The 15,564-nt window shown below is 52.8% G+C and overlaps 1 protein-coding gene across 5 annotated transcripts in view; it reads right to left on the bottom strand.

Moving 5' to 3' along the window:
• SBF2 (SET binding factor 2) overlaps positions 1-15,564 on the bottom strand; it is a 2,295,537-nt gene that overhangs the window by 232,191 nt on the left and 2,047,782 nt on the right. For all 5 annotated transcript variants that reach the window (XM_078680952.1, XM_078680953.1, XM_078680956.1 and 2 more), the window contains one exon: positions 11,868-11,995. In XM_078680952.1, the coding sequence (XP_078537078.1) occupies positions 11,868-11,995 (128 nt within the window). The remainder of the gene's footprint in view (positions 1-11,867; positions 11,996-15,564) is intronic.

Below are 15,564 nucleotides of genomic sequence, written 5' to 3'. Positions count from 1 at the left end.
CGTTGGGCTGGCAGGACGGCGATGTGAAAATAAGCGTCCTGCAAGTCCAACGCTACCAACCAATCTCCAGGGTCGAGGGCAACAAGACCTGAGCGAGCGTCAACATCTTGAACTTCTCCATCCGAAGGAATCGGTTGACGTTCGTGAGATCCAAGATAGGACGCAGGCCCTAGTCCTTCTTGGGTACCAGAAAGTAGTGGGAGTAACAACCACAAACTACTTCTGGGACAGGACCGCGTTCAATGGCTCCGTTGGAGAAGGCCCAGGTGATCATACGACATACGGTGGGACTGGGGTGGCATGGCTGGGGGGGTAGCCTCGAAGGGGAGGGAGTAGCCCCTTCAGACGATCTGCAAACCCCACCCGTCCGACGTGATGGTGCGCCAGTGGGAGAGGTGATGGCTACTCCTGCCGCGCACTGGCGTTTGATGGGCCTGAAATATTGGACTAGGAAGGCTTAGAGGCTGCTGCAGAGGGAGGGTTGGTAGACTGGCCTGCCCGCTGGCCCCCTGAACCACCGTGGTGGTTCCCACGTCCTCGGCCGTGTGAAGGTTGGGGAACTTGCGTCGGCCTGTGACTCTGGGCGGAACGTAGCGGGTCACTCAATCCGTAGCCACGGAAGGGGCGAAAAGCAGACTGCGCAGGACGGCTGGAAAGGCCCAAGGACTTGGCCGTAGCCTGTGAGTCCTTGAAACGCTCTAGAGCGTTATCCGCTTTGTCACCAAAAAGGCGACGGACATAAAAGGGCATGTCCATGAGGGTATTCTGGACATCCTCAGGAAAGCCAGTCGATCTCATCCAGGTGTAGCGTTGAAGGACTACCGATGTGGAAATCGCCCTGCCTAGAGAGTCAGGGGTATCCAGCCCACAACAGATACTAAACTTCACCGCATCCCTCCCGACTGCAATAGCATGGGAGAGTACTGTCAGGGCTGCCTCGGGACAGTGGGGCAGACCTGCGTAACCGTGTCCGACACAGAGTGGGAATAGCGGCCCCATAGACATGCTGTCCCAAGCTGGCGGAAGAGAGATCTTCTTCCCAAGATGATCCTGCTTCTTGGATTCCCTCTCTGGTGAAGCGGTAGGGAATGCGCTCTTGGAGGTAGAGGCTTGAACCACCAAGCTCTCAGGTGTGGGGTGTTGGGAGAGGAAAGTGGGGTCGCCCCGTGCCGGGCGGTGGCGTCGGGCAATCATCCTATCCACGGGAGCCCCTGTGTTGGGCCTGGACCAGGTGCCCAAAAGGATGTCGGGGAGGGCTTCATTAAATGGCAGTAGGAGCTCGGAAAAGCTTGTTTGCGGTGAAGCACCTATGTCAGGAGGCTAGTCCTGACCGCTACTGTACGGAGCTCGAGGTTGAGAGCCTCGGAAGTCCTCCGCAACACCACTGCATATGATGCTCCCTCCTCCGTAGCCACGGTAGAAGGAGACAACATACCAAGGTCAGGGGAGGTGTCCAGACCACTGGCATCCCCCAGTTCCACTGTCCAGTCCTGTTCACTGTTCAACTGCTCAGTCAGAGGTTCACTTGACACCTCCCAGTCTTCCTCCTCATCCTCTAAGTGCCAATCTGGCCTAAAAGGGACCTCAGGAGTGAACAGGGGGACAAAAACCCGTCTCAGCGTTGGAACCGGCATCAGAAAACGCCGGTCCGGCTCCGGGTCCACATCAGGATGGAGGCGGGGGTTGACGCCGGGCGGGGGCACGACCGGCGTCGAATGCGGTAGCGGTGCCGGAGGAAGAAGCACTGGTGGAGGCGTAATAAGGTCAACCGGCACCGATTCGGATCCAGGCCTGGATCCAAGAGGGGCCTGCGGCGATGGGGCCTGAGCCGCCGGTGGAGAAGGCCTAGGTCCCCCAACCAAGTCTGTGGGGCCCAAGGGCACGCTGGCAGGTTCGGGCTGCCCAAAGATGGCGTGCATCGCCTCGTAAAACTTACGAAGCTGGTCAGGAGTCGCTCCGAATCCCGGGAAGGGAGGGAAACTCTGTGTCGACTCTTCAGGCTCCTTACATGGAGCCGCGGAAGTGGCACCGCCCACATCCCTCGTTGTGTCAGCCGAATGACGGGGAGAAGTTGAAGAGCGTTGATGCTTCTTCGACTTCTTCTTGTGCTTCAACTTACTTGACCCTGAGTGCAAAGACTTAGAAGACGAGTGGTGGTGGCTCTGCGACAGGTCCCTCGACCTCCCTCGCGACCTCAAACTGCGAGGAGCCGACTTCCGGCGCTCAAAAAGCTTTCGGGACCGCTCCCGCAAAGCCCCCGGAGTCATGGACCGGCAGAAGGAGCATTCTCTGATGAACTTCGGGTGCACTGAGGAATAGGAATCTTAGGCCAATGGATTGTGGTTGGAGACAAGACACCACACGCAGCCTGTCATGCTGATCTGAAAAGGATGTCGTTCTAACGGCATATGCAAGAGCTTTTAAACCCTGGAAACCTTACATGGAGGCATTTTACCTAGTCACTGTTGAAAGCTGAGGAATTTCACTGGGGAGGCACAGAGAGCTCAGGAACCATGTTGATGGGGTGCAGAAAAAACAGGAAATGGCCTAACGCACCAGTCGGAACCTTACATCTTGGGCACGCAAAGTCACAGCTGATGTTGCCACTTGCCAAAGCTGGACAGATATTGCTGGGTGAACAAGTTTTTGGATCTAAATTGGAACCTGAAGGATATTCTTAAAGCTAGAAATCTGCAGGAAAAAAATATCCATTGCAACTTCTTTCAAGTACCCAACAAAAGGATACACCCAAGCCAATCTTTTCGAAGTCTCAATACGTTTGTCATTTCCAACCACTTTTAACCCCCTGATGGAAATAATGACATGATGATGGGATTGTATCTGCTCTTCCTATCAGGACCACCTACATTTTTTTTCTCTGTAAACCTGCCTAACCTTTCGATATGCTTCAGTGCCCTAATACTTTACCAAGCTATTGAGGGTTAGCAGGGAGGGATTGGGACAGACAATGTGGCATTAGACTGCGTCTCTAAGTTGACAGCACATTGTTTCACAAGACCCATGTTGAAGAACCTCATCCTTAAAGCTGCCCACCATAGGGCAGGGCTGCACTACTCAGACTCAGTCATTCTAAATTAGGACAGGAGAGATGAGGTAGACTTGTGTTAGGAGTAGATGGAGGTCTGGAATAGCACAACAATCTTCAGAATGTTAATGGCTTTGATTGAGGCGATGCAAGCCTTGTGTAGTGGGAAGCATGCTACAGGGACCTTTCAAAGTGGTGTTGAAACACAAAATTACTCAGAGAGTTAACTTATTCTTCTTCTTTAAAGAGACCTGCCATGATCAAGTTAAACTGGGGTGGGTAAACAATCTGTCTTTGGTTCGGTTTATGACCTATTGAGAGTGGGACAATTAACCAAGAATTTGTCAGACACAAGTAATGGCTTTGCCATTTCTACCTAGATTGCTTGATCACAGAGCATGCTAAGTATCAACCCAAGTCTGAAAACTGTGTTGGTGGTCTACTATTCAAGCCACCAGATGGACTGAACTATTGGAGACACCAGATGGAAGTATTCTACTAGTTGTCAGAAAGTGGGATCTTTGCATAGGTGGATATTTTGCAGCTGTCCTTTTCACATGACTTGTAAAGAATTCTAACTGTTCTCAATTATAATATCTCCCCTAGAAAGAGGGAGCTCAAGCCTTGAGCTTTCCATATTTTCCGCACTCAATTTTGTTCATTACCGAATGTTCTACATTAAACTGAAATCATAGCAAATGATGTTCCTATTTGGAGGACTCAAGCTTGCAAACATCCTTGATAGATTTAGGTCTAAATTATCCTGTCCTTGTACTGGTCCTTCTATCTCTTTCAGAGGTCAGAGAAAACAACATGATTCAGTGGGAGGCTCTGTGGATTCAAGGGAATGGTAGGTTTCAGGAGAACAGAGACTGGTCATGCCATTTAAGAACTGCTAGCAACATTTAGAATGCTTGGGCCTCAGGGATGATCAGCGGCTATTGTTCTGCATGGTGGAATGGTCTCATGGGTGTAGGACTCATCCTGAATGACATTTCAGGAGGTGATTCATTTTCTGTCTTCCTCTTTGGGAGCTAGGATAAAGTCATGTACTGTTATCATTGCAAAGCAATTATTTCTGCATGGTACTTGAATAAAAGGTTATCAGTGTGCCAGTTTCTTTCAGGTGGAAGACCTCTAAATAGCATCAGACTCTGTATCCCGCATTAGGAATAGGGTCCTCAAGCCTCTGAGGAGCTGGCCCGATACGATAAAAAAATAATTTGGCGATAAAAAGGATCTTTCAAGCTACATTGAAGCTATTCTGTTTTCTCTTGGTTTAAAGAGTATCAGACATCAAGGTTGTGTATGTTTCTGCATAAGTATTTACACAAGAAGGAATGTGATGAAGTGTTTTTCTTCTTGTCAAGAAGGAAAACAGCCCCCAGGACTTCCATTTTTTTATCCAGCTTTTCTAGGCACTGGTAGGGTGTCTGCTTGACTGCTACATTTCACAAAAGCTGAACTGCAGTAACCATGAACCCTTCCCACCTCCTAACTTAGTTTAAGATGCCCTTAAAGGCATTTCTTCTCTCCCGCTGCCAAATATTTCAGGAAACTTAATGACTGATGTGAGGTTCAATGCTCTAACGTTTGGCACTCACTTTGTCAAAACTGCTTAAGCCAATGACCTACAGATTTTGTGGTTTGCAGACATGTCTGGTAAATCTATTATTGCACAAGTTACTACTTGTGTAACGATATATCTGTAAGAGACATTAGTTAGTATTAGATTCCTTACCTTAGAATATCCCCAGGCGTCAGACTGGATCCGGAAATTTTTGCGTAGCAGTACCCTTGCGCGTCGGTAGGCGTCGTCTGCGGCTCCGCGTCCGTCGTCGGCGTCGTGGGCGCCGTGATGACGTCGTCGGAGTACTTAGACGCCGCCTCCGCGTGCTGACGTCAGTTCTTAGACACAGCTTTTCCGCGCCAGAAACGCAGAGCCATGTTAAAAACCAACACTGGTGCCATTGAAACTAGGGCCCTGAAGGGGACAACCCTAACCCTAGATATTGGTTCGCAGAACGGGGAGGATGGGTGGGTCGGTAAGGAATCTAATACTAATTAATGTCTCTTACAGATATATCGTTACACAAGTAGTAACTTGTGCATCTGAAAGAGACACGTTAGTAAGAGCACGTTAGATACCCCAGCAATACCAACCCCGGTGGTGGGTCTGTGAACCAATAATCACACCAGAAAGTCCTGGAGGACGGAACGGCCAAAGAAGCCATCCCTCCGGACTTGACTGTCAGGGCAGTAGTGTCTCGCAAACGTGTGCAGCGATGCCCACGTAGCTGCCTGACAGATGTCTTGTAAGGGCACACCTCTGCCCAGGGCAGTGGTGGTCGCCGTCGCTCGGGTTGAATGAGCCCGCAGTCCAACCGGGGGCTCCTTCCTAGCCAAGGAGTAGCAAGCCTGGATACACAGGATGATCCACCGGGAGATGGTCCTCTTGTGCACCGCTTTCCCCTTCTTAGCGCCCACGTAACCAACAAAGAGTTGGTCATCCACCCGGAACTGACGTGTGCGATCCAAATAGAATGAGAGCGCACGTTTTGGGTCCAGACGGTGGAGCCGCTCTTCCTCTTTAGAGGGATGCGGTGGCGGGAAGAAGGTTGGCAAGGTGATAGACTGCCCGATGTGAAAGGCCGTGACAACCTTGGGCAGGAAAGAAGGTTTGGTACGAAGCACCACTTTGTCCGGATGGACAGAAAGGAAAGGTGGAGTACAAGAAAGAGCCTGGAGCTCACTCACTCTCCTGGCAGAGGTGATGGCAACCAGGAAAGCAGTCTTCAACGTCAGAAGGCGAAGAGAACAGTTGTGAAGTGGCTCAAAGGGAGCGCACATCAGGAATGTTAAAACCAGGTTCAAGTCCCACTGAGGCATCACAAACGGAACAGGAGGAAACGTGTGAGTGATGCCCTTAAGAAATCTGTTAACAATAGGAGACTTGAACAAAGAAGGCTGATCAGGTAGCCTGAGAAAGGCTGAAAGGGCAGAAAGGTAGCCCTTGATAGTGCCCAGAGCAGAGCCCTGCTGGGCAAGAGAAAGAAGGAAGAGAAGAACCTCAGAAAGAGGGGCAGAAAGCGGATCCACAGCCTTTGCTGTGCACCATGCCACAAATCTGTTCCACCTGCAGGCGTATACCGACTTTGTGGAGGGACGCCTGGCTGCCAGAATGATGTTACAGACTTCAGGAGGCAAGTCAAATGGCCTCAACTGTCGCCGCTCAATCTCCAAGCATGGAGGTGGAGACTGGACAGGTTCGGGTGGAGGACCGTCCCCTGCTGCTGCGACAGAAGGTCCTCCTGAAGAGGCAGACGAACCGGGGGATCGACTGACATACTGAGTAGCTCTGGATACCAGTACCTTCGTGCCCAGTCCGGAGCCACAAGGATGACTTGGGCCCGGTCGCGCTTGATCTTCTTCAGCACTCTGGGCAGAAGTGGTATAGGCGGAAAGGCGTACAACAGACCGCAACTCCACTCGCGACGAAAAGCGTCTCCGAGCGAGTGCCGCCTTGGAAATTCCAACGCGCAGAACTGATGACATTGCGCGTTCTCTTCGGTGGCGAATAGATCTAACCAAGGCTCTCCCCATCGCTGAAAGAGGCCTTGCGCCACGTCCGAGTTCAGACGCCATTCGTGATCCATCATGCACCGACGGCTGAGCTCGTCCGCCCTGGCGTTCAGAGAACCTGCCAGGTGTTGAGCCACCAGGGTCACGCCCTGGCGGTCCAGCCATTGCCAAAGGCGAAGAGCCTCTTGACAAAGGATCCACGACCCCACCCCGCCTTGTTTGTTGCAGTACCACATGGCGGTGGTGTTGTCCGTGAACACCTGCACTACACTCCCCCGGACAGAGGGGAGGAATGCCTTCAGCGCTAGACGAATCGCCCTGAGCTCCAACAGGTTGATGTGGAGCCGGGTCTCCGCCGGAGACCAGAGGCCTCTGATCTCCGCCTCTCCCATGTGGCCTCCCCAGCCCTGGAGGGACGCGTCCGTCACAACTACGTGCTCCGGTTGGGGAAGGGAGAGGGATCTGCCGCTGACCCAATCGCGGTCCGTAAGCCACCACTGCAGCTGTCTCGCAGTGCCCTCCGAGATCAGGACGTGGTCGGATAGGTTGCCCCGATGGTGGGCCCACTGAAACTTCAGGTCCCACTGCAGAGCCCGCATCCGCCACCTGGCGTGATGCACCAGTAGGATGCAGGAGGCCATCAGCCCCAGAAGCCGCAGCGTCAACCTGACCGAAACCCGGGATAACGGCTGGAAGATGGGAATCAGAGCCTGAATATCCCGGACCCGCTGTTCGGGCGGATAAACCCGAAACCTCGCCGAGTCCAGAACCGCTCCGATGAAGAGGAGCTTCTGGGAGGGACACAGGTGTGACTTCGGCAAATTGATGGAGAACCCCAGCTGGTGCAGGAGATCTGCCGTAGTCTGGAGGTGGCTGACGACTGTCTGGGGCGAGCCCGCCTTCAACAACCAGTCGTCGAGGTAGGGGAAGACTGAAACCCCTAACCTGCGCAGATGAGCTGCGACCACCGCCATCACCTTTGTGAACACCCGTGGGGCGCGGTAAGGCAGAAGGGGAGCATGGTATACTGAAAGTGCTCGTGGCCAACCGTGAACCGCAGGTAGCGCCGGTGGGCCGGCAGGACGGGGATGTGGAAATAAGCGTCCTGAAAGTCCAACGCTACCATCCAGTCTCCTGGGTCCAGGGCAGCTAGGACCTGAGCCAGCGTCAGCATCTTGAACTTCTCCTTCCGGAGGAAGCCGTTGACGTTCCGTAGGTCCAAGATAGGGCGTAGGCCCCCTTTGCCCTTCTTGGGTACCAGAAAGGAGTGGGAGTAGCAACCACACCCTACTTCTGGCCCAGGAACGCGCTCGATGGCCCCCTTGGCCAAGAGGGCCGTAACTTCCTCCTGCAGAAGTTGCAAGTGATCCCCCGATACACGGTGGTTCTGCGGTGGCATGGCTGGAGGAGTCGCCTCGAAGGGGAGGGAGTAGCCCCTTCGGACAATTTGCAGCACCCACCTGTCCGACGTGACAGTGCGCCAGTGAAGGTGGTGATGGCGAACCCTGCCTCCCACTGGCGTCACATGGGCCTGAAAGCACGGACTAGGAGGGTTTAGAGGCGGATGCTGCGGGGGAAGGTGTGGACTGACCTCGCCGCTGCCCCCGACCACCAGGACGGCGGTTCCCACGGCCGCCACCGCGTTGGGTATTGCCCTGCGGTGCGTGGCTGGCGGCACGTGTGGGCGCACCCCTTCCGTGGCCACAAAAGGAGTGATAGGCAGCCGATTGCTGGCGCTGGCCCGAGAGGCCTAAGGACTTGGCCGTAGCCCTGGAGTCCTTAAAACGCTCAAGCGCATGGTCTGCCTTGTCGCCAAAGAGGCGACGGCCATCGAACGGCATGTCCATAAGCGTGCTCTGGACATCTGCCGAGAAGTTGGCGGACCTCAGCCAGGTGTGGCGTCTGACCGCCACCGTCGTTGCCATCGCTCTACCCAGCGAGTCAGTGGTATCCAGCCCACACCGGATGGAATATTTGGCTGCATCCCGGCCCTCCACAAGGGCTTGGCCGAGTTTGGCCCGTACCTCCAACGGACACTCTGGCAGCACTTCCGCGACCTTATCCCACACAGAGTGGGTGTAACGTCCCAAGAGGCAGGCGGTGTTAGAAGACCGCAGGCCGAGGCTAATAGAGGAGAAGATCTTCTTCCCATACTGGTCATACCTCTTGGATTCCCAGTCCGGGGGCGCGGACGGGAATGCGGTCTGGGAATTGGAGGCCTGGATGACCAGGCTCTCGGGGGTAGGGTGGGAGGACAGGAAACATGGGTCGCCCGGGGCCGGGCGGTGGCGTCTGGCCACGTTCCTATCTACGGGCGAACCCGTAGCGGGCTTGGACCAAGTGCCCAGCAGAACGTCGGTCAAGGCCTCATTAAAAGGCAGCAGAGGCTCGGCCGAGCTTGACTGCGGTTTAAGGACCTCAGTGAGGAGGTTAGTCCTCACGGCCGCGACGGGGAGCTCAAGGCCCAAGGCCTTGGCAGCCCTCATCAGCACCACACCATATGTTGCCCCCTCCTCCGAAGCCACGGTAGGAGTGGAGACAAACCCAGTGTCTGGAGAGGTGTCCAGGCCATTGGCCTCCCCAAGGTCTTCTGTCCAGTCCTCACGAGACTGACACTCTCTGGTCAGAGGGTCCTCAGACCCCTCCCAGTCCTCTCCTTCACCCATCTCCTGAAATTCAGGGTCCTCAACCAATGGGGCCTGTTCATAAAAGTGAAAATCACCCAACGGCGTCTGGAGCGGCGCCCAACGGGGCCGTCCCGACGGCCGAACAGGAACGGAAGGAGGACCGGGGTCGGCGCCGCCCGAGGACGGCACCGGAGGCGACACCTGAGGGTCCGACGCCGGGGAGGTCGTCAGATCCACCGGCGACGAACCAGATCCCGAAGGAGGACCAGCGGCGTCCTGCGGCGCCGGGCCCGAAGGCGCCGGCGGCGTCGGAACAACTGGACCCCTCGGCGCCGGGCCCGAAGGCACCGGCGGCGTCGGGATAACAGGGACCTGCGGCGCCGGGCCCGAAGGCATCGGCGGCGTCGGGGCCGAAGCACCCGACGGTGTCGGGCCGGAGCCCCCGACCCGCTAGGGCTCCCAGACGGGTCCGCTGGGCCCGGAGGCGCCGTGGAGCCCGTCGGAGGAGAGAGTTTCCTCAGGCGACGCGTTGAGCCCAGGGACCGTAGGGTATGGGGCCCGACGCGGCGCCCGCGACTCCGACGGAGCCACGTGGGCGGTGTCACCCGAACCCCCGGCCGCATGGCGCGAGCGTCGGGGGGAGTCCGAGGAGCGATGACGCCGCTTGGACTTCTTGTGCCTCTTACCTGACGACGACTTCGACCCGGAGGAGTGCCGCCTACTCTCGGAGCTGTGGTGGCTCCGGGCCCGCGACCTGTCCCTCGACCTCCCATGGGATCGGGACCTCTCACGGCGCGGGGCCGACTGCCGGAGTTCGAGGCGCCTACGGGACCGCTCCCGCCTGGCTTTCGAAGAGAGGGCCCGGCAGTCGGAGCAGGCCTTGTCGTCGTGGTCGACGCCCAAACACGACAAACAGACGCGGTGAGGATCCGTGACCGACATCAGCCGGTCGCAATCGTCACAAGGTTTGAAGCCGGGCATCCCTATCGGCACCTTTTCGGAGTCGAGAGACTTCGAAATAGTAATCAAAAAAGTTTAGTCAAAATTGACTAGGGTTACTGCTTTTTCCAGATCTGCGCTTGCTGGCGCGGAAAAAAGAAGAACTGACGTCAGCACGCGGAGGCGGCGTCTAAGTACTCCGACGACGTCATCACGGCGCCCACGACGCCAACGACGGACACGGAGCCGCAGACGACGCCTACCGACGCGCAAGGGTACTGCTACGCAAAAATGTCCGGATCCAGTCTGACGCCTGGGGATATTCTAAGGTAAGGAATCTAATACTAACGTGTCTCTTTCAGATATGCATTTACACTGAACACCTGTTTAGAAAGCAGGGGTAAACACAGTAACAGGACTTTGAAAAGGCATAATGTGCATGCTAGTGCGAAGTTCATTCATAGCATAGGTAAACACATTGTAATGTCATCTAATATGCCATCATGAATACCCAACACATTTGACCATTCTTGGTTTTTGCTCTAGCCTGAGCGGCCACAGGTTTCTTATCTTTCATCCTACTTATTTGAAATGAGTTGCTATCTGCAGAGATCTGTGTCTGTCACAACCGATGCTCAAGCTAGTTCCTGTCAGTTTGCAGTTTGAAAAAGATGAAGAAAAGATTAAATGAAAGGAGTCCTATCATTTTATCTTCTTTGTCATCTGATCAGATTATGTCGACTTTTGATGCTGTTGTTAGGTAAAAAGTAGCTATTATAGTTTTTAGGATAAAGTAACTATTTTCTGACTACACACTAGGAGTGACTGCAAGACATATGCAATAACAAAACGTATGAACCGTATAGCTGACATTGGTAGGTAATCAATAATAACCTGCAATGTAATTTTCAAAATCATCCAGTCAGAGGTGGTGGTGAAGAAACACAATGGATAATCCCGCCTTGTTTAGGACCAGCTACAGCATGAACATTAATCTCAATAGATAAAATATCAAGTCATAAAAATAAATTGCTTTTATAAGTGTTACTATTGCAGACTGAATTGTTCTTTGTCTTCCTCATCATGAAAGACTGCTCTGGGACTGCTAAGGCTTGAATTGGTGACCTGCAGGGAACATCTATATACACATGCGTGCACACTCACAACCACCCAAACACCCATCCTTAAAAATAGTCAATCACCAAACATGCAAAAAGCGCTCAACTCACGGAGTGATCTTGCTGGACTACTGCCTGTATTCAAGTCCTTGGGAAGGGCTTTTAGTAATTAAGGAGAAAGGGCAGGAAATAGTGTAGACAAACTGTGCCAAAGGCTGAACATAACAGCCAGCAAAGTTTAGTTCAAGGTTTGTAAGGCATAGTTATCAAGTATACCTATTATACGAACATATTTTGCACCAGACAGAAGCTTTGATAGTCCTTGCTTTGGTAATGCCATAACAACTATAAAACTCCCTCAATAAACAGATGTCAAACAAATTTGAGTCTTACACTCAGCAAATAGTAAATCATGCCTAATGTTAACACATAATGACATAATATAAGGAAATAAATTACAAATGTGGCACAAGAAATGCTGTATACACAGATGAAACTTTGAATAAAGGTAAGACATATACTTTTAAGTGTTACTGTATATAATTTATGTCCTACCTCTACTTCTGTTGGCGCATAGAGATAGTTGAAGAACACTGAACACTTTTTGTGCATTCGGTCAATACATTCCCATATGCAAATTCCTTTCTTGGAATGCCTATCCCCTTTATCATCGAATAACGTTCCTAAAATAATCATAGATCAAAAACATCATAATAAAACAGAATGCTTTAAAACACTTGAAACTGCTGCATAAAAACCGAAAACCAATACAAAAAGCAATGATTTAAGAAGACTTTATTCACCGTTTTAAAGATTAATGTGCACATTGCTGGCATATTCTAAATCGCATTACTGTGATACTATTTTCGCATGAAAAAATATATCTTCGGCCGAATATCTGGGCTCATTTCCTTGTCACCTGAACTATACCCACCCATGGCCAATGAATTCATAAATCATCTTTTGTATTTTTTGTCCTATTGTAGACTGTGTAAGGGAATACAGCTACTATTATTAAAGTATAACGTTGAACAAACATACCAAAGTAAAGAAAACAGAATTTCTTTTTAAGCAACAGCCTTGGGCAATCATGGATTTTTATTGTTTAGAAGCCTGACTTTTAAGACTCCTATTTCTTGCCTACTAGAGCAGCTACTGCTTAGCTTATCCACATCTTGACTTGGACCCTGCGCCACCAGAAACAATGATCGGCCACACCTAACTCAAAGTGACAACTAAAGAAAAGCAATAACATTAATATGCACAGCTGTATTATAACATTTGGATAGAAGGCTTTCTACACTTTTTCCACTGCCTTCTTTCATTTTCCCAACTAGAGATTTTAACAAGAGTTCTACACTAAGTCATACTAAGAAATCCAAAAACACCACGCATCAAAGAGAAGGTGAATCTTCTGTTTTGTATACAGCATTAATGAAAGGTGCCAGCATGCGTCTGAGTACATCTCAGTTTCAGCAGATCATGGAGGAGAAGCGCCTTAAAATAAAGTGATCTTCCCAAACTTTTGCTGGGAGGTGGAAGGAAGGGGAGAAAACAGTGTTTTACAAGAGATAATTCAATCACTAGATCACATCTCCTGTACTACAATGATGAGGCCATTCTGTATTCTTCTGCAATGTCTGCAATGGTAATTAAAAATAATATGTCATCAAGTATGGAGAGCATGCACTCAATTCAGGAAGACACGCTTACTGCGAAAGATCCTCGCCGAACACCACCCATGGACAGTTCTTGTGCAGACACTGCCGTAGCTCCTTCATCATCGACAAAGCCCCTGCAACCGCTAAAGGCCCGACTGATGCACGCACCGCCGAAACCCTGACATGCATCCTCCTCAACGTACACTCCCTCCACCAACACGCCGTAGAGATCTGGGACCTGATCGACACCCTCTCGCCAGATTTCACCTTCTTCACTGAAACCTGGACAAACGCCACCTCCAGCCCAGACATCGCCACTGCCATCCCCGAAGGCTAGAAATCCAGAGGAAGGATCACCCCCACCGCCCAGGAGGAGGACTCGCCACATCCAGCACGAGTGACCCCCAACACAGAACCTCCACTTCCAGATTCAGCCCAGGACCACCCTACGCGGCGCCCTCATCTACAGACCATCGGGACCCCGCACCTAGTCCGCAACTACCATTGTTGATCTTGCCGTACCCCACGCCATCACCTCCACGGACTACATACTACTCAGGGGCCTGAACTTCCACCTCAACAACTTCAACGACCCTTACTCCACTACTCACCTCGACAACCTCGGACTGAAGCAGCTGGTTAACACGCCCACTCACAGAGCTGGTCACAGCCTCACCCCGCTTCAGCCACACCACACAGCCCCTCTGGACGGATCACCACTGCGTCCATTTCACCTTCAACACCACCACCGCACCCGCCACAAAGGAACTGGAGCAAGGTCACAGAGGAACACCTCAACACCATCTTCCGCCAAGCCCCCCCCCAGCGCCATCACCAACTCCGCAGCCAAAATGTTCGCCGCTGGATCTCCTGCTGCTCCGACAAGCTCGCACCCCTGCGCCACCCCACTAAACAATGCCCTCTGAAGGAAGCCTGGTTCACCACAGAACTACAAGAAGCCAGACGCTCCTGCAGATGCCTAGACAAAACCTGGCGTAACCAGAAAACCACGGAAGCATGGAACAACCACAGGAGCGCCCTTGAAGGTATACCACCGGCGCATAAGAGACACCAAACGGACCTTCATAAGAGACAAAGTCCAGACCAACGCCAAGGAACTGTTCAACCTCTTACAGCCGTTCGCCAAACCCCACAGGGAGGCCACGTACATCACACTTTCCCAAGAACTTTGCGACAAGCTCAGCTCCTACTTCCATCTTAAGATCAAGGCCTTCTACGACAACTTCAGCGAACAGACGCCAGACACCACCCCCCTCGACACCGTCGCTGGTAAGCCAACCATCATGACCTGGGACCCCATCACCATCGAACACATCATTGCGACCATGAAGAAACCCATTCAGGAGCCCCAACGGACCCCTGGCCACGGCACATATTCCACAGGGCCGCCGGCACCATCGCACCCGGACCAGGACGGACCATCAACGCCTCCTTCAGATCCGGCATCTTCCCAGATGACTTGAAGCGGGCAGAGGTTAAACCCCTCCTCAAGAAGCCATCGGCCGACCCAACGTACCTGAATAACTACCGGTCCATCTCTCTCCTCCCCTTCACAGCCAAAGTCACAGAAAGACTCGTAAACGCCCAGCTGACCGCCTTCATCGAAGATAACTCCATCCTAGATGCATCCCAGTCTGGATTCCGCAGCAAACACAGCACCGAGACCGACCTCCTCGCCGCCACTGACGACATCCGCAAGCTACTTGACCAGGGACACACTGCGGCCCTCATCCTTCTAGACCTCTCCGCAGCCTTCGACACCATCTCACATCGCACGCTCGCAGCCAGACTTCACCACGCAGGGATACAAGGAGCCGCCCTCGACTGTATCCAATCCTTTCTCTCCGGCAGAACCCTGAAGATCAGACTCTCTCCCTTCTTCGTCGAACCCACCAATATCAACTGCGGAGTACCCCAAGGATCATTGCTCAGCCCCACGCTCTTCAAAATCGACATGGCCCTCCTCGCCGCCATCGTCAAACAGCATGGGCTCAACATAGTGTCCTTCGTCAACGACACCCAGCTGATCCTCTCACTCACGAAGGATCGTGTGGACACCAGACTCTGCTCCCATGAAGGAATGTAGAACGTCGCAGCCTGGATGAAAGACAGATGCCTGAAGCTAACCTCAGAGAAGACTGAGGTCCTCATCCTTGGACCCTGCACCTCCGCCTGGGACAACACCTGGTGGCCCTCCACCCTCCGGAACCCACCCACCCCTACAGACCACAGACAAAACCTCTGCATCATCCTCGACTCCTCCCTCTCCATGAACCACCAGATTAACGCCGTCACTTCCACCAGTTTCAATTGCCTGGGCATCCTCTGCAAGATCTTCAAATGGATCCCCCCCGACTGCAGAAGGACTGTCACCCACGCACTCATAACCAGCAGACTGGACTACGGCAATGCCCTACACGCCGGAATCAACAGAACGCTTCTGCACAAACTCCAAACCATCCAGAACACCGCAGTCGGACCCATACTTGGGACACCACGTCACAAACACATGACCCATCACCTTCGAGACCTCCACTGGCTCCCCGTCAAGAAGAGGCTCAACTTCAAAC

Source organism: Lissotriton helveticus, chromosome 3_1 (assembly GCF_964261635.1).
Source record: "Lissotriton helveticus chromosome 3_1, aLisHel1.1, whole genome shotgun sequence".
NCBI lineage: Eukaryota > Metazoa > Chordata > Amphibia > Caudata > Salamandridae > Lissotriton > Lissotriton helveticus.
The sequence above is the reverse complement of the archived record's forward strand: the minus strand, read 5'-3'. Positions and strand labels throughout refer to the sequence as shown.